The 20366-nt window shown below is 29.0% G+C and overlaps 1 protein-coding gene across 3 annotated transcripts; it reads right to left on the reverse strand.

The window, feature by feature from the left end:
- Window positions 1–4821: 4821 nt before the first annotated feature.
- LOC129980869 (outer dense fiber protein 3-like) lies at window positions 4822–20294 on the reverse strand. Of its 3 annotated transcripts, XR_008785269.1 has the most exons (10): window positions 20183–20294; window positions 19804–19917; window positions 16009–16152; window positions 14654–14726; window positions 13288–13342; window positions 8957–9213; window positions 7613–7728; window positions 7354–7491; window positions 5586–5871; window positions 4822–5036 (listed from the first exon to the last, which is right to left on the reverse strand). XR_008785269.1 is itself a non-coding variant. In XM_056091311.1 (9 exons), the coding sequence occupies exons 2-9, from the start codon at window positions 19909–19911 to the stop codon at window positions 5779–5781; spliced, it is 984 nt and encodes a 327-aa protein (XP_055947286.1). In that variant the 5' UTR covers window positions 19912–19917; window positions 20183–20294; the 3' UTR covers window positions 5452–5778. The 3 variants fall into 3 exon arrangements, 2 of the variants coding, with proteins under 2 accessions (XP_055947286.1, XP_055947287.1); XM_056091311.1 differs by lacking the exon at window positions 4822–5036 and having other exon boundaries at window positions 5452–5871; XM_056091312.1 differs by lacking the exon at window positions 4822–5036 and having other exon boundaries at window positions 5452–5871; window positions 20214–20293.
- Window positions 20295–20366: the final 72 nt, after the last annotated feature.

The following is a 20366-nucleotide window of genomic DNA, read 5'->3' on the forward strand; positions in this document are numbered from 1 at the left end:
CTCTAAAAAAACCAATTACATTTTCGCATTTTCAATCGATGTTATTGTCAATCTCTTCCTAAGCACTGAAAGAAAAATGTTCTTAGAAATCGAAAGACTACGATAAGAAACACCTGCTACTCACAGCATGAAATTTGCTAATCACTTCCCACCTGCAGCGCTGAACTGACCGCAAAAGGGGAAAGCAATCCTTTTGACCAAACCGCGACATTTTTAAGGTTGAACCTGTTATTCTGGTGTGCCGCTTTCGGTAAGGATAGCAATCTGAAAGCCGCCGCCAGGAGGGTTAATCAGTGACGATGCATTCTTGAAAAAGAACGCATTTAACTTTGTATCGTTTGCCTAGATAGCGTGTAATGCTAAATAAACGAATGCATGCTCTTATACTGCAGGTTATTTAAAATGAATGTAGAAACTAAATTCAATTGGTTTTATAAAAGAAGTTTTTCAAAAATGCAGAATAATTAATAAAAAAATATTCAATATTTTCGATAAAATTTTATTTTTTAACATAATTATCTATCTAAAAAAATTTTTAAATAAGGATTGCAACAATGAGGAGGAATTCAGACGTGCTTCCAGTCAGAGGCGAATAAATTCGCACGAACAAATATTTACTATTGTTAAGTCATGAACAAAATAATAGAAGACAGAAAAGGTACGATGTGTGTTAAATGTTTTTTAAAATTTATGTTTTATAAATGTTAATTAAGAAGGCCAGAGTAAATATCATGTACAAACTTATTCATTTGGTTAATGCTTAGAAAGATATGAAAAAGGAATTACTTGAACCTTAGATTCCCATGTACTTAGTTACATGTGGATATTTAGACTTAAAAACCAATGCATTTTATTGAAAATATTAATCTTGAATTTGAAATCCCTATATTCTCTTTTAGGCATGTTTTTTTTTTCTTTAATCTTTAAGTACTTTCTTCCCATGGAAATATTGCAAGCTATTAAACCATCCACCCAGTCCCAAAAAAGTGATATTTCTTAATTGCATGCATTATTTTTTCCTTAATGGGCTGCTGTATATGAATATTCTGTGAATAACTGTCTTAATCAACGTTTTATCAAAGCATTTTTTTAGTTCATTCAATATTTAGATGCGTTTGCATTTATATAACTTTTGTCGTAAAAAAATACTAACCAAAAAATTGAAAAAGATAAATACATTTCCCGATTGCATAATTATATCACTGAATGTAAAATGTGAAAAATTTAGATACTATTTTATTTAATAAGCTTAATACATAGATAAACATTTTTAGTGTAATTAAAAAAGCTACTATATTACCTGCAGTCAAAACCTCTTTTAGTTATCAAACAAAAATGTAAAAAAATGACTCATTTAAGGTGCGATGTTTCATATAACGAGCGACGAGAAGACATTTCACAAAGGACTGTTTCTTTTGCTCTGGGTTTAGAACTTGTTTGTTGATATTTTCATTTTTTTTAAAGCAGAATTGGAACTGTAAAGCATGCAGTTAATTCGATCGTGAAAAAAATATAAGATACTTTGGTAGATGTCATGGTTTCACATTCTGATGCGGGAAAAAAAGTTCTGTCAAACCTGGCTTAACGAGGACCTGCCATAACGAGCGATTTACATAATTAGCAAAATAAAATGTAAAAACAGTAAATTGCCTCAAGAGCGATGTTTCGCAGTAGTGAAGAGATATAATGGTGTCATATGCTGGATTAGCTTGTATCAATATTGTTTGGAGAGAACTATTATATCCACAAGGAAATAACTCTGGCGTTGTAAAACGTGATTCTGAGGGGTTTAATTAAGTGTCTGTGGAGCCTAAATTCACGATGTTGTGTTTCTGTTAAAGGTTGTGGGAATAGATAGAGATCAATTGATAGCGATGAGTTGGTGAAAGTACGTAGTCAGAATTACAGAAAAACTCATTGAACTGCATTTTGAGTGAAAACAAAAAAGCCGCAGAGAAAGAAATAATAGATTCAACATTACACTTACTTTAGCAATGCACTTCCAATGAAATGAGGCAGATACAAAAATCGTGTGAAATTATTGCATCGTACCTTGAAAAGCATCCCCTTAAAAAGATAGTAACAATGCGCTCTACAAATTCATTTAACGATAAAGTTGTGCCGCATTTTCGGCGAATTTTTTGAAGCATAGCAAAAAACAATTGTCTTTAGACAACTTTCTTGCAAAAAAAAAAAAAGCACGTATTATAAATAATATATTACATTATTATAAATTTGTTTTAATATGGGGCTTTTTTCCCCTCAAAATGGAATGAATTTTTCTGTTTTACATGCATTCGTATGAAAAAAAAAAGTATTTCGCCTTATGCGCAAGAATCAAGAATGATTTATGGTCATCAAATGTGGCTCCACTTTATATGCATTTTTTTGTCGTCAATAGTAATCGGTAAAAATTTATAAGTGAATTAATTGTATTAAGTTCCAAAATAGGCATTTTACTATTAAATAAACTTAATTTAAAATTAGACAGTTTACTTACCCCAGTGTACACAATTACACAGTAACTGAATTTATTTAATTTGGCTACAGAAAAGCAACTCTTCTTAGCATGCATATTCCAAAAAGAGTGTCGACTAGGGTTTGCCGGTTTTCAAACCCGGTTTTAAAAAACCGGTTTTTTAAAGTAAATTTGTCACATTTGAAAACCGGTTTTTAAATTAAGAAAACCGGTTTTAAGAATTCATATTATTATGCAAGAATTAATTTTGAACTTATTTGATTTGATATTCATTCTATGCAACGGACAGTAAACACATTTTTTCAACGTTGCAAGTTGCGTTGGCCAGTGCTTGTGCACTGCACAGTTGGGCCTCGAATTCGTCAATTTATGTTTTTCATGAACATCCCTTTTCTCTTTTTTTTTTTATAGGTGAAACAAAAGTTTGATAAAGTTCATCTCTTGCTTCTAGTCGGATGTTTTGTCTATCGGTATGAAGTCGGTGCTAATAGAAACGTCAGCAATTTGACTGGCTCGTTTCGAAGAACGTATGAAAGGAATAAATAATTCCTCGTTTTCTGCTTCTTAATCACAGATTGTAATGATATATAAAATTTTCTTCGTACCACTCCTGAAAGCTTTTTTATACCACTTGAACTAACCATATCAATACGAAATATTCAGTTAAAATAAAATGCTGTCAGAAATGACATAACACTCACATACACGTGAAAAAAAATAGGACTAAAAAAGTATGCAATGCGAGAAATCCAAGGTCAATTGTGCTCATCGTTTCGCGTCTCACCCCTTAATGAAATGGAATTGTGGTCTCAGAATCCGATCCGTCTCGAGTCACGATATTTTTGCTTAATATTGTGAAGTAGAAAATTGGAAACCAAAATATAAAGTTGTTATATTTGGTAAAAAATAACGTCAGTATTAATTTTTATGTTTATATTTTCTATTTTACATTTTAAAATTTAAATTTTATTATATAAATTTCTTCTATCAAAAATTAGTGTAAAATAAGAAGTTCTGGCTTCTGTTTAATCGAATTTTAAATAAAACACAGGATGTTAAAATATTCCATATTTTCTTTTGCAACGTTTTAACATAAATTATGTCTTTAGCAAACATCGGAATTAGATAAAAAAAGTGTTTTTTTTTTTTCAAAATTTTTAGAAAATGTGTCGATTAGATTATTTTAAATTGCATTAATATTAATAGTTAAAATAATAAAATTGTAAAATAAACGTCAAAAATATTTATTCAATAACTTTAATTTCATTTTTAGATAAAAATTAGTAAGTCGGAAGCTTGGGATAGTTTCAAAAAGTTCGGGATAGACAAGGCAATCTGAAATCATTGCAATAAAATGTTGAACTGCAAAGGATCATCTACGAGCGATCTACATAATCATTTGAAAGCCGTTCATAAAATAATTGTCGGAAATAATATAATTGTTTAGTTTCTTGAAGACCCTGAAGAAAAACTTACAAATAAAAAGACACTGAAAGCTGAATTTTCATTATTTGAACAAACGAATAAAAGAACAAAAAAGATTTGTAATCTGATGCCAAACTCAGTAACTAGTGAACGAGTATTTTCAATTTCAGGCAATATTTGTGTCCAAAATAAGAACGAGACTTAGCCACCGTTCAGTGGATATTTTATGTCTTTTAAAATCCTATTTTCTTAGGAGAAATTAAAATTAGTGAAAATAATATAAATATTATTTAAAATTTTTGTTTGAGTTTTCGTTATTTTGTGTAAGTAATATGTATATATAATCTTTAATTTTGTTTTTTATATTTTGATTTTGATATTGATTTCGTTTTTTGTTATTTTATATAAATTAAAATAAAATAAACAAATAGAATAGGGAAAAATATTTTATTTTTCCCTATTCAATCTTTTTTTTTTTGATAAAAATTCGAAAACCGGCTAAAACCGGTTTTTTTGGAAATATCGAATTTGAAAACCGGTTTTTCAAAAAGTCGGTTTTTGTATAAACCCTAGTGTCGACAATAGTCAAACGTTTCATGAAGTTTAATTTAACCATTAACCAGGCTTTAGTCAGAAGGGTATCATAATGAAATAAACATTATAACTAGAAAATTCATTACCGAGGAAATAACAATTGGATAAATAAAATTATGATTCTTGTTCGAACTATTCAATGAATTCTGAATCAGGATAAACAAACCTATCATCCTATTCATGTAAGATGAAAATGCTTCACTTCTCCTAATAATTTCACCAACAAATGATCAAAATAGTGGATAAAAATAAAAATTTTATTTTTCATAAATCATGATGATGCATCTTGAAAGAAAAAAAAAAAAAATAGCGAAACATTTGGGGTTTCTTTCAAAAAATACTAAGAAAATGTGTTTAATTATTGCCCATTGCAAATAAAACTATTGTTGAAAATTTCAAATCATCATCTTCTTTTCTTCTTTCTTCATCAGTTTATGGTAGGTTTTCTAAATCTTCTCATGACTGGATCTTTCTCGTAAAATGAAAGTCTTAGTATATTTTTACTTGTCGAAATTCAAAGTGGGGTTGACCAGTTTTTCTGGATATTTATTAAGAAATGTATAAATCTGAAATTGGTCGTAAACGTTTGACTATAGAGTGCATATTTTTAATAATCATTTATGTGCAATAATTTTTGTCATATAAATAAAAAGGAATAATGCAATAAAATAAAATAAATAGTCTAATAAAATAAAATAAATATAAAATAAATAAAATAAAATAAATAGTCTAATAAAATAAAATAAATATAAAATAAATAAAATAAAATAAATATAAAATAAATAAAATATAAAATAAATAAAATAAAATAAATAGTCTAATAAAATTAAATTAAATAAATAGTGTCAAATAAAAAGGAATAATTGAGGCTGGATTTCTGTATTGTCCAAATTAACATATTTAACTGTGGATATTGATACTTCTGTATATATTAATGATACATTCAACAGAAATTAAATTCCATTCTGCATTTATTTTTCAGGTAAACTTGAAAAAAAAAGTACAGATTTTTCGTAAAGTATTCGTATTTTTCTGTTACATTAACAGCTAAATTCTTTCTTATCCTCAAAATGTGCTCAAAGGATACAAAAGACAATCTCTACATCTAATACATACATCTAGCTCTACAACGCTAGATGTTAATTAACACGCGTAGTGTGTAACACGTAAACACATTGGTCCTGTAACTGCGAATATATGGAATATCTCTAGTGATCTCTTCTGATTCGGCATCAAGTAGGCCGAGTCGATTTCACCTTATGAGATTGTTCGAAGCCAAGTTAATACTCAGCAGCAAATCCTGGAGGAGCTTTATATGGCGTATGCCATATACCATGAGCGACTCCTGGAGTATTGTGCTCATCATATTTTACCTAGAAAAGAAACACGAATTCAGATAAAAACGTAAATAAATACGATATTCATAAAAATACAAAAAAAAGTAATTAAATAAAAAAAATTAAACGAAATTGTTTGTTGATTTCAAACAAATCGGTTATATAAATTCTATAAATACAGGAAACAGCGAATTATATGTAATGGTAAAAACAGCAATCAGCCACACAAAAAAATCCTGTCGATTCTGCTTTGTTTTGTGGCAATAAGATGGTCGGCTGTACGTAAGAAGAAGTTGGACAGTCATTAATTTTCACCAGAATACCATTGAATAGGCCTACATTATAACTCTATCGATATTCTCTTTCAAATTTCCTACTTCTGGATTAATATGGATTCTGAGCCGGATCTCCTTTTTTGAATTATCATTAAATTAGGAATCCTATAACAACCTTAAATAAATTTATTTTCGATTTTTTTTTTTCTTGTGGATTATAGAAATATTGTCTGAAAACTGAAAGTATGGTTCCAGAGTACAGTGAAAGTTCTAGTAATGGCCACCTGTAAAAAATTGACGCGAAATGATTCCAAAAGAAAAAAATAATACAATTCGAACAAACAGATATTAATTTTCTATTTTGAGGAGTTCAATCTGAATATTTGAAACATTTTAGATGTTCCTAAATCCATAACAATTTATAATCATCGAACAATAATTGACAAATACAAAAAACTACAAGGGAGCAAATTTTTAATTTGGAAAAAATTAAATCAATTTAATTTTTTCAAATATATATATATATATATATATATATATATATATATATATATATATATATATATATATATATATATAATCTTATTGTTGGTTTCTTACAAACAAATTTCATCATGACATTATTAAACTAATGCAAAGCGACGGGAAAAAATGTAGAAAAAATGTATTCCAGAAATAAATGTAGAACATAAATTGCTTCGTGATAATCATCTGGCAATGGTATAATGCTTTTCTTTCTTCTTTTTTACCCCCAACTTATATGGCTTGATCAATCTTTTTCTGCATAATTTAAATTTTTTTAAAGAAAATAAATAGAGAGCGAAACTTGATAAATATTCTGAAAACTATATGAATGATAACAAGGTAAATGAAGAATTAGAATAAATCATTATGGCAGATTTGCAATTTTGAACAAACTTGCAAGATAATTTCTAATAATTTCTCTTAGAGCAATTTAATGCTTATTTTATTCGACATAAACCATTTCTGCTTTTACTTATCTAAACTGTAAAAAGCAGGATCAAATCAGTGAATGCATACCATGTAGTCACAGCTAAACTATCAACCACTATAATTCACTACTAACGCAATTTTCCGACAACAGCGATGATAAAATTTTAATCATCCCAATGAGTTATTAGAATTCAATTATTTTCACTAATGAATATAATTTATTCATGGATATTACCGTTAAGCAGTAATTTAACTAAAGAAATGTACATTTGTTTAAAACTGTACATACCATGTGTGCGGCATGAGCATCTGGACCCGGCGAGGAAGTAACATTTTTAGGGGGAAGTGTTCTTCCCATATAAAATGCAGGAGCTCTATTCATGTTAACATTGCTAGAAGGCAGCTGGTAGGCAGCAGGGCCAGGACTCTAAAATTTCATTGCGTTATGTCAATACCATAATATATCGATTAATGATTCCATTAATTTTTTCAAAGATCTATTTCGAAGTATAAAGGTAAAATAACTTCTAAAAATTTATATATACTACCTGTGATTTCAAAGTCAACTCTTCCTTATTTGCTTTTCCCATTGAGTACGAAGGACCATTAACATCATTTGTATTTCCAGGTCCAAACGAAGTTGGAAGAGAGTAGGAATTACAAGCTGCATAAAAACTAAATATTAATACTTATAGCCTTAAATACGTACGTAAATGTTATGTAGTTTTTATCATGTGAGAACTAAATGTTGTTTTGGTTGGTGGTTTTTGAATCCTCAAAATGCGTAGGCAGAAAATAAAAATTATGACTTGTTTGAGCTCATAAATTGTAATAATTTTTTTTCTGATAAGGGCCATAAATATTAGAATATATTCCAAATCTGGAAATTTCTGATGAATTTCTGAGTTTAGTATAAAATATGTTTGCAGAATGATCATGGTGCGAAGTTCCATCCCTTTTTTCAAAATGATTTTGCTGTCTCAATTTATCAATGTATTTTATGGAAGTAGCGATGACTGAGGCAATTAATTTTTGCTCCCCAAGTTCATATTTCAAATAAAATTGTTCTCACGTGATAATTTGAAATTTGAGACAGCAGATTTCAATTTTTTAAACTTCAAATTTTAATAGCGTTTTTTTATGACTTGGATACCATACAAGTTTAATTATAGAATCCAAATAAAAAAAAGCAAAATTAGTAACTCCAAGATGCATGATTAAAGATTATCTTTAGCCATAATGTGATCAATCAATAATGATTCGTAAAATTGTAAAGTACTAATTGAAATTTGTCGGAGAGTATGAAATCTGTGAGACAGCCTTGAATATTCTTACCAAACAACGAAAAGAAATGAAAATCCTATCCATCTAATCACAAAATGATTTAATCGCATAAATTTTCCATGAAAGTTAGTTTTTTTTTCAATGCTAGCAAAATTTTGTTTCTCCAACAAATTGTAAGTTCTTTTCCACTAATGCTACTATAATTGCTATTTTCAATAGCATTTTTAAAGAATTAAATATTTACCAAAAGCATATAATATGGTAGAAACATTTAGACGACAGTATTTAGGAATTCACAAAAAACAATTTAAGTTTTCTATAGATAGCACTATTTTTTTCCTAGCTAGAAACAAACACTCTCTTGCTAAAGAAAAACTTATAAGAGAATATAAAACCAGACTTGTATTCTAAATGTAACATTACCAAATGAAAAAAGTAAAATCTATAAACATGTTCTCACTCATCTAGGGAAAAAATATTCAAAATTTTGCAATACGTAACAAAATGATCTTCAGACTAGAAATAACAGTTATATATTTTTCTTAATAATTATTTCTAGTTGCTTATTGTTTTTCACTTGGCAAATTTAAATGCATAAAAATATATACCTGGAGTGCCAGAAGGTCTCGTTTCACTTCGTTCCGTATGTGACATTGAATAGGATGGTGCTCTATGATAAATAGAACTATCTCCTTCCTCCCGAGTATAGGCAGCAGGACCCGGAGACTGAACTCCAGTTTTATCTTGGAACCGAACAGCCTTCCCCATTGTTGTTGTTCTGTTGTACTCTTTGCTCATATTAGTCACACTGTGACTATTAAAATCTGCTGGGTCATATTCATATCCGATACCTTCGTTAGGAAACCTAATTTTGAGAAACATTTTAAATCAATTAGTTTATGATCAATCTTAATAAAAAATAGTTTGATAATTGTTTCACGAGGTTAGATATTCACGAACCTAATGACACATGACTAATGTTCTTATATTATAACTTTAAATCAACAAATCTTGAATATATATCTATATAAATTCTTGTTTATATAGTTCGTGTATCTCAGAAACGGTTTTAACGGTTTGGATCAAGTTTTAAATTTAGACAAGGTTTTGCTTTTTAAGTTTATCTATATAGATATCTTTCCCGGAAAAACGCGATTTTACTCAAACAAAATCATTTTTTATAACTAACTCCTAGAATAAGTATATTCAAATTCCGCTTTGAAGTGTGGGCAGTGCAGTATAGTGGTCAGAGCAACGTAATTGACACGAGTTTCGTTCGGGTCGTGTTTTTTACTTATGTATTTAAAATTAATATTTTTTCTTTTTAAATTTACTTATATAGGCGCCTTTCCTGAAAAAACATGGTTTTATATATACACACACAAATTATAACTAACTATTAGAGCCTTTTTGTATTTGCTCTGCATGCTGACAATGCCATACAGCATCATCTCGCAACCGATGCACAATGGTAAAACCGAGGGTATGTCCAAAAATATGAATAGTGATAGATAAACTGTAAAATGAATATTGTATTATAGCAGATTGTTTCGAATAACATGTTAAACTAAACGGATTCATGACTTTTTTTTTCTATTATTATTCAAATGGCTAGTTCATATGTAGGAAAGATTGAAAAATACTCTTATGTTATCAGTATGAATCTATCTAATATCTAAATGAATCTATCATATCTAAATATTTCCTCCGAAAAAAACACGATTTTACAAAAAGAAAAAAAAAAGGAAAGAAAGAAGGAAAAAAGAAAATCTGCCGAGCGATATTTTCGACTTTTAGTATTCAATTTACTTTATTTACATTTTAATTCGGGGGGCGGGATTTTTGAAGCTCAAGTTCAAAATTGATTATCAAGGGTTATCAATAAATGAATTTTCTCTTCCGTGAATTTAATTATTAGTATTTGATATAAAAAAAAATTATTATTTAAAAACATTCTAATATGTCCAACGAGAAGAAAAAAAACAAACAGTGTTTGATGTTTCCGAAACTTCCTTGTATACTCTCTGATAAAGGTGTTTTCCCTTCTCTTAAAATTAAAGGTTTGGACAAGACCATGATCCACGAGTGCTCAAATGTTTGATTCTCGCATGAGAGTTTTGTACTTCTTAATATAAATTAGAAAACTGAATATGCAATTTGGGCATCCTTTTGGATCGACTGAATACATAATTTGACACAGAGCTAAAATTTCAGTAACAAGATTGCATACCAATAGACAGAATAGCATGCGAGAGTAGTCTTCCCAAAACTGTCTCGCATACTATCTAATAATGGTATCAGTAAATCCCGGTATGGCAATATTTGCGAAATATTGACCTTTAGTGTGAATTCAGCATTTTTTGGTGAATCAATCGTGTGATCTTTGGCGAGTATTTTGGCGATTAATTCCTGGCATGCGGCTAATAGTATCCGAAATTCAAATATATGTTTTAAACACTTTTTTCCCAACCGATTACATATAATTCGGACCTACATTATGGATAATTGGGCGCAAAACTGCACTTGTAATCATAAAATCACATACTAAATTTGATATATTTGAGTCATTGCATTTTTGAGTTTTCACGTTTACATGTTTTTAAAAGTATAGACAGACCGACAGACAGTCAACACCTCGTTGGATTTGGCTCAAAATTCGACAGGCGCCTACACTACAGATGCTAAATATGTATACCAAATTTTATTTATTTAGTTCTCGTCGTTTTATAGCTATTATATTCGAACAGACGAACTACTTCTGAACAGAGTTTGCTTCCAATTTGATAGAAATCTGCATTTTTGGTGCAAAGACTGTATAACAAATTTCAACCGTCCAGTTCAAAACATATTTTTAGTTATCTTTGTAACAGACAGACAGACGGATATTTTCCAAAAATGTGTTTTTCGAAATCAGGGAGGTTTGAAACGAGGATACTTGTCAAAATCTCGAGTTCATTTTTTTTTCAATGATTATTATACTTTCTCTGCACTACATATACGAGAAAATAAAAATGTGTTTTTCCAGCTCAGTGGTCTGAAACGAGAAGATTCGTAAAAATAGCATGCTCGAATTTTTTTTATGATTACTATGCTTACTCTCCGTGTAATTTCTATAGAAGAAAATACAGATTATTTTGAATTCTGCAATCAAAAAAGGAAATGGAGTTGGGATATTAAATTCTGAAAATCGCGCTCAATATTTTAAGCATCCTTAATTTCTCGTTTCACGGCATCCAAACGGTTTCTCTTCAACGTCAAGAGCTGACATTTAAGATTAAAAATATGACCTGCTAAATAGGAAATTGAGTATGTGCTACATACTCTTTGTGTTGCTAGCCAGAATGGATGCCGGTTCTTTTTTCAACATTCAAATTCATGGTAAGAGTTTACAAATTATTTTAGCGTCTTTATTAAAATTCAATGAATTAATCTTTTATACCCAGTTCCTCGTCATAAATTTGAGTTTAAGGTGGGTTTATTATGCGTTCAGAAGCCTCCAGACTAAGTAAATTTCAGAGTTTTCGCCTTGCCAAAATAAATAAAAAGAATCAAGAAAATTTAGTATGTATTTAAGAAATATTATTTTCCTCCATATCAACTGTTTCAGTAATCGATTAAAATTCCAGCCACTCTAATTTCACATTAAATGCGAAAGGACATAGATTTTTCTGATTTAGACTTAACAAGAACAATCTGATCATTTGATTTTAATTTTTGTAAGACAAAATTCTTTTTTATTTTGGCATTCTCAAACAAAAAATTGAAAATTTTGAATGGAAGAACAAAAGCATGCTTTGCTGTTCGGTATTACAGAAAAAATCTCAAATATAATAAATGTTATTAACTGAATCAAATCTAAATAAATACCAACAGGATTTTTATTATTTATCGTATTTGTTTCAACCACTAATTCAAAGGCAGACAATGTATCCGTTGTCACCATTTATTAAAAAAAAGAAGTTTCTGTGATAGATTTCGAATTCTTTCAAAATAAATATACAATTTTTTTCATAATTCTGTCGATTTCTATTGCCGAGTAATGCAATTTTAAAAATGAGGCAGTCTTTTGTTGGATATGTTTTACAAACAATTGGATAAATTAGTTTTTAATTAAAGTAATGCAAACTTTTCAAGATTTTTTTTTCGCTACATTAAACAGATAGTTAATAAAATTTATAGAAGAAAGTAAATAGACTTGAGTGAAAAATTGATCGATCCTTTTGTCAAATGAAATATATATATATATATATATATATATATATATATATATATATTTTTTTTTTTTTTTTTTTTTTTTTTTTGCAGAAGCATTTGTTTTTCTTGAATGAATTGTATTTCAGATGCTGAATCTGCCGAGACTGATTATTGAATTTTTCTTCTGGGTTTTTCGCTTTCCTGCTATAACTATATCCAATTACTTTGAATCTTTGGTCCAGAAAATACAAAGTGCTGCAAAAATTACATATTTTTCTAAAAAATAAATTACCTAGGAAGAGGATAAGTGCAACCACTTCATACCATCCATAAATAATAATAGAGATGCTGTAATTACAAAATTTCAACAAATATGGAAATAAGAACCTTCAATATGTAAAGTTTTTTTCTGATTTATCCGATGTTCGATTGAAATCGAGTGCCAAATGTTGCTAGTCCTGAAAAAGGAAAACTGCGGCACTTTTGTAAAATACCTTTAAAATGACTTTTAAAATGCCATGTTTATTTTAATTTATAAAAAAAATGGTATAATTTTATTTTATAAAGAACACGCATATCTATATAGAGATTTAGAGCTTTAGTATAACTGTAGGTAATAACGCGACCTAAATCTAAATTAACTTTTCAAAAAAGAAATAATTAATAATTTAGTGTATCATATATAAAAATTCTATATGAGTATAAATTTAAGCAATGATCAATTTCAAAAGGTTGTGAAGTTTACTTTATTTCCATTTTATGCCCAGGTGCTTTGGTCCTTGGATCATGTTTTTCCTCGCCTAAAAACATAAGAAATCAATGACAAACATATATAAAAGTATTTTTCAAATAAGTCTGGACTGCATTTTATACATACAAATAAAGCAAGAATTATTTAAGACACAAGATGTTTTACGAATGTACGTACGTTCCTATAATTCTGTAGAGTTTACAATTTTTTAATGAGTAATCTTTTAATTTTTTTTTCCTTGCGCAATATAGCCGGAAATATATCTTGCATCATTAAGAGTCGTAACGATCAATCACAAATTTCTCTAAAACCAGAAGAAAAAAACCTTAAGAGAAGACCTTTACTTTTTCCGATTCGGTAGTAAAAAAGGAAACATTTATATTCAAGTAAAACATTCGATACTGCTAATGCAAACTGGCTAATCAAATTTATTATCCGAGCTTAATATTGTTGGGAATCTGCTATATTGTTTCAAGCCGCAGTTTATCTTTTAGTAAAAAATTAGCATTCATTAAATATATCTGTAAAACTTGAACAGTGGCAAAGTCCCCAGCTTTGGCTATAAAAATGTTCTCAAATTTTCAAGAATTATGGCTATATCTCTATTAAGATTTAAGATCCAGCGAACTAGAAGATTCGATACTTTTGGGGATTGTGATGAGCGAGGATAGAGCCTGGGACCTTGTGGTTCGCAGTCCTGTAACATGACCATGATACCAAAACAATTGCTCGGGTAGCAGAGCTGCTAACTGGCTTATATGCTATTCACCACAGACTCTCCCTCCAGTGAGCCGGAGGTGAGACGAACGATATGGTTGTTGAGTGGTGATGTATTGAGCTGTTGTCTAATGGGCCTGTACCCAGTTAAGTAGCGCCAATCGTTATGGCGAGCGTGAGTGGTTGATGATGCTGCGTCAAGCGAGTCTGACGACTTTGTATTACTGCAGCCTTTTTGTGTTGCTGCGTCAAGTGAGTCTGACGACTTTGTATTACTGCAGCCTTTTTGTGTTGCTGCGTCAAGTGAATCTGAGGACTTTGGTTTGCTGTGGGTAGATGGCGCCACAACAGCTGTACGAAGGTTGTAGGTTCATCGTCCGAGGTCACCAATGTTACGAATTGGTATGCGCGAAGATAGAATCTGGGACCTTGTGGTTCGCAGTCCAGTAACATGGCCATGATACCAAAACAATTGCTCGGGTAGCAGAGCTGTTAACTGGCTTATATGCTATTCACCACAATACTAAGCCCAGAGACCAGTTAAGCAGATATTATCGTCGAGTCGAGTGAATTTGGTTGTTTGATAATGATTTGCAGTTTGTCAATATGTTGTAAGTTTCTACAAATGATATCCTGTACATACTGTATAATTGGATGTAATGTGCTTGTGGTTCACCAGATGGTAATCCTGAAGGTCCTGGATTCTGAAGTCCAACCTAAAATACATAAAAAAAAAAAAGATTAAGAAAATAAGTGATTTTTAAATAAATAAAAATCAGATTTTAAATTATGATGCAATTATTTATGTAATATAAAGTAGATAAAAACTGGAAGGCAGAAATAAATGTGTTTAACTTATTATTCTTATCATAAATTATAAGTTTCCCCAGCTTGTCTGCCAGAAAAATTGATTGTGGTTTATCTTCACTGAATGTTATATGCATAATTTGATATTCATGGTTACTTTAACAGCATAAATTTAAATTTTTATGAGTATTTAACATTGATTTGTTTATTCTTTGGTATAAAAAAAAGGATGGATCAAATAATTCTCTGCCTTATATAACATCTAAATCACAAATTATTTACTCACATTTTTAATTCTTCAGGCAAAATATGCATTTGATTTCGACATTAAAATGGCATTCTGCATTTTTAATCAAACAGAATGTTGGTAACCATAATTTTTTTAACTTATAGGATATATTTAAGTAATATAATTAATATTTTAAATTTCATAAAAATAATGATATAAAAAACAGCAAAATTCATTTATAAATTCGGATTAATTTTTAGACATTACCCAATGTGAAAAAAATAATATCTTCATTCCTTAACTTTTAACAGAAGAGAAATGCACATTTAAATATTTGGAACAACAAATTATTACATTTTCAAAAAACATTACAGTATTAAAACATTATATGAATATATTAGCTTAGATAAAGAAGGAACTATTTTAATTGTTTTACATGAAAAGATAGAGAAATTTGTTCTTTTTTAATGAACGAAAAAAAAAAAATTAAAATAGAGTTTGGATATTCATAAAAATTAAAGGCATCATGAGACTTATAACTGGAAGCTATAATAATCACTTTTTTAAATGGGTTATCAAAAGAGGTATAAAAAAATAGAAAAAACATAATAGGGGGGGATACATTCTTTAAGACTTTAAACATACAAAAAGCAATAAAAATTTTGAAGTTTATTATCTTATTTGCCAATAATTTAGTAAAATGCAATAACAGGCTACACACAACATATGATAATTTTATTAAAAATGCCACAATAGTAAAAAGTATTGGGAATACAGAACTTATCGTTTCAACCAGTCATTTTTTTAATATACATATTACACATCAAATTCTAAACAGCATAATTTTAATTTTATTAGAAAATAAGAATATAAATAAATGAGTTGACTTTCAGGAAGCATACTAAAGAAAAATTCTTAGTTTCAATTCTTAATTCAATATTAAAAATTTAAGATCAGCTTACAGGAAATTCAACAGGCACTTCCGACTGCGATATTTTCCCAGCTCTTAGTAGATATAATAAAAAATCTCGAGCAGCATTCGTCTGTGCATCTGTGTTGTTTGTAGAGTCTCCTATACCAACATAATCAAATCCCGGAACTCTTACCTATAATCAAACAAAAAGTTATTACTAAAAAAAAATGATACTAGCAATTTGATTTAAATATACATATAGAAATATATATTTCACAAAAAAATGACCTACCATATATATTTTTTAAAAAATAACATTAATTTTAACAAATAAATTTCCCAACTGCTATACAAATAAAAAAAAAATATGAAAAAAAAGCAAATAATTTCTTTAATTCTTTCTATAAATCTCTTATTACGGATACAACAGCTGAATTTAATTCATGCAGAAATAATGTATTAAATTACTCTTAATAATAAACACTAACAATTATACAAATTTTCTTTGTGGTTCTTAATACATTAAACTACTCTTAATAATTAATCAAAAATGGTCATACAGACTTTTTTTTACTATTCATTAAATTAAATTTTTAATTTAATGCTACAGAGTCATTTTGGCTACAAACAGTATCCAAAATAAAAAGTGGTTAGACATGAAAAGAAATCATATTAATAAATTACAAATAACTAAATATTAAACTATATGTAACAACAACAACAAAAAAAAACTGGCTTTGCTTTACATAATAAAAAAAAAAAGATTAAGATTAAAAATGTATATATAAGGATTAAAAATAACTATATAATTAAATTTTTATCAGTCTTCAACTAGGGATTGCAATATTGGTTTACCGAATACCGGTATTTTGAGCCATTTGTACAATTTTGTAATACCGGTATTCACAAGTTAAAATACCGTTTTTTTGGTATTTACTGGAAATTTTTTAAACTGTCTCCACTATATGTTCAGGGACTGCTAACATAGCAAAATAGCATACGTTTTTGTTTTTATGTCTCCATAACGGGCGAAATTAATTGGACTGTGAATACAAAGTTACATCGTACAATCAAGAGAAGTGATAAAATACTGTTTGACAACGGATTGCAAAACCCTCCGCGCTATTGCGCATGCGTTACGGTGGTTTTATTCGACAAAATAGGGGTGAGAGCAAAAATTGAAAAAAGGAGGTTTACATTTAACAATAAAGATTCACGGCATTGGTGACCCTGGTTCTGAATAACCGCATCCTTCATTCAGCTGTCGTGGCTCCATCTACCGGCAGCAACCACTCACACACGCTCGCCGTCACCCGCCATAACGCTTGGCGCGATAACAACGTTCGTCGCTCGCCATAACTGGCGCGATAAACTCTACCGACTCACTGGTGGGGGACTATTGTAGTGTTAACATTATAAGCCAGATAACAACTTCCGGAGAAGAGAGTACCCTTTTGTCTAGTGGTTATGTTACTCGGCTATGAACCCTAACGTTGCGAGTTCGAACCTCAACCCGCACATATTATATTAATATTACAGATAATTAGTAATATAGAAGGAAAAAGGTACCAATGCATTATAAAATATTTCAGAGCAATTTTTATTGAATATAAGAGACATAAACATTAAATTATGAAGAATAAATGAAAAATTCCTGTTCTTAAAATTTGGTAATTACATTTTTACAAAATAATGATAATCTTTTTTATATTAAAATGTTTCTTTTTTTATATGTTATTAAATTTTTTCAAGAATATTTTAATTTCCCGTTTTCTGCTTTTTGGTCACAATATTTAATGATATTATGTAAAATTTTCTTCGTACCATTCCTGAAAGCTTTTTTATCACTTTTGGTTATACATATCAATACGAAATTGAGTTAAGATAAATGCTGTCAGAAATAACACAACACACACATACACGTGAAAACTAAAAAGTATCTAATGGGGGAAATCCAAGGTCAAAGGTGAATACAGGAAATGCACTTATCGTTCCGCGTCTCACTCCTGAATCAGATGGAATCGTCGAAATGTGGTCGGAACCTGCAAATTAATTTTTCAGATAATGATTTCGACTTTATATCCAGAACTGTATCAGCTATACTTCCATTAAAACTGGCTGTTGATGCATTATGTCGGAGAGATTCTAATTTATTAACAACTAATGCAACAATAAATTTCATGTTGCAGTCACTGCAAGAACAGCACACATCACTATCTGAAACATTAAAAAAATCGCGCAGAAGAAAAGCGTGCCGAAATAAAAAAATGTCTTACGGTATTTATATAATTATAATAATTTTTAAAATGAAAATGAGAAAGAAGAAACGAGACTAACAAATTTAAATCTGATCAAGTTTATAGTAAACTTCCTTAAAATATTTTACACACAAACCTATCCACATTCAGAAGAATTCAGTTCAGTTACCGAAGATTATGATGACACTAATGTCAATAGTGAAAAGGAATTGTCTCTTGAACAAAAATTAGGATTAGAGATAAATAAATAAAAAAAAAATGAACAAATCAAAATGCAATACAGAAATCAGCTATATCCAAAACCATCTGACGAGAAATCGATTTATTTGAAGATGAAGGATTTAGAGGTAAATACTTGGATAAAGTATATCGCGCATAGATAACAATACCACCAACTAGCATAGATGCTGAAAGAGAGTTTTCGACAGCTGGTAATTTTTGCACAAAATGAAGTTCCAGGCTTAATGACAGTACAATTGATGCATTATGTTTTTTTAAGATCACATTTCAAAAATTTCTACCACAGACAGAATAGCGATATTTACACTTTTTTGTGATTTAAATAAATTAGATGTTCCTTTACTTTTTTACGATTCTTTATATGCCGTTATAATTTATAAGTTACAAATTATTTTTGTGATATTTACACTCTCTAATAAAACTGGCAAATAAAACAAAGAAACGCCTGCATTTTCTTTCTTTTTCTGAAATTTCTACTACCGGTATTAAGATCTAAAAAATACCGAATACCGGTATGGAACTTTTGGTCCGATATTGCAATCCCTATCCTCAACCCTTTAAATATGCCAGTCACAATACCATCTCTCATCAGTTTGATAATTATCAGTAAATTAATTTGAATCTTTTAAATTAGACAGATTTTGACTTCTTTTAATACATAAAGAAAAAGAAAATTTATAGCAAAATTTAAAGGGAAAAATACATAAATGAATTGAATACTTTTACTTAATGATAACTAAAATACAACTATTATAGTCATTCTAAAAACTTAATTAACATTAATTCATAATTAATAGCTCGAGTTAAAGTTACAACAACTATTATTAAGTAAGAAAAATTAGTTAACTAAGAAAAAGTTTAAATGAATTTTTTTTTAAAAAATATTAAGACAATATTCATTTAGCTTAACCTGAAAATCAATTTGTTATTCTCTTTATAGGTATTATTATTTTTTTTCTTTCAGGGAAAAAAAAAAAAGATAATTTTTCAATAAAATACTTAATACTAATTTTTAAAAAGTAAGCCTTTAAAAAAAAATCAAACTAATAACTTCAGAAAAATAATATTTAAATTTATAACTATTTTTCATTTAAGAAATAAAGTATTTTTGAAAAATAGCCCTAGCTCATCAAGCAATAATGATTAATTCTAACAACTCAAAGGTGATGCAATATTATCTACGTTAATAGTAAATACAGAAATCAATAATTTTACTTATGCTATCATTTATAGAGTATTAAATGAATATTATAGATATAAAGAGCACTCAAGACAGAAGCAAAATTAACAAAAACAATATATCAAGATAAACACAAAAAACTTGATACTATAAATACAATACGCACTTCACATAAAAATCTTTGTCGTTGTTTACTTCCTCTAACTTCATATGTAGGGGTGACTTTATTCTTCCCACACCACGCGTAAAGAAAGGATTTAGTAACATCCCCCATGGTTTCCTTTAAAATTATACATACATTATTTTCAAATTAACAACTAAATAACACATTTTATATCCAAGTTAAGAGTAATGTAAAAATTCAGAAATATTAAACAGATTTATACAATGAATAGCAGTATTTAAACACCAGTTCGAACAAGCAACAATTGAGCATTTCATTCAGAATTAAAATTTAAAAGATAAACTATGCATCTAATATTTACACTTGACAATAATTTTTCCAATTCAAGCAATCAAATAAAATGCACTACCTTAATACTTACAAATATTAATAAATTGAAACTTTAAATTTACCGGTATACACAATCAGCAGCTAAACAAACTTTTGGCACGTGCCAGAAAGTGACGCAGTTGAACTACTGACGTTATAAAAGGAACTCGTATCTGGCTGTCACTAGCGTCTCAATCGCAACATTTATCCGTATGGTATGGACGAATCCATTCACA

This window comes from Argiope bruennichi, chromosome 8, assembly GCF_947563725.1.
Source record: "Argiope bruennichi chromosome 8, qqArgBrue1.1, whole genome shotgun sequence".
Taxonomy (NCBI): Eukaryota; Metazoa; Arthropoda; class Arachnida; order Araneae; family Araneidae; genus Argiope; species Argiope bruennichi.

What these genes read in the sequence shown, in the direction of transcription:
- LOC129980869 (XM_056091311.1), bottom strand. Translation starts at nt 19,911, where the DNA reads ATGGGGGATGTTACTAAATCCTTTCTTTACGCGTGGTGTGGGAAGAAT. An exon ending in AGTTGACTTTGAAATCACAG is followed by an intron (nt 7,492 to 7,612) that starts GTAGTATATATA and finishes ATGAAATTTTAG; the next exon opens with AGTCCTGGCCCTGCTGCCTA. An exon ending in ATGCTCATGCCGCACACATG is followed by an intron (nt 5,872 to 7,353) that starts GTATGTACAGTT and finishes TTTCTTTTCTAG; the next exon opens with GTAAAATATGATGAGCACAA.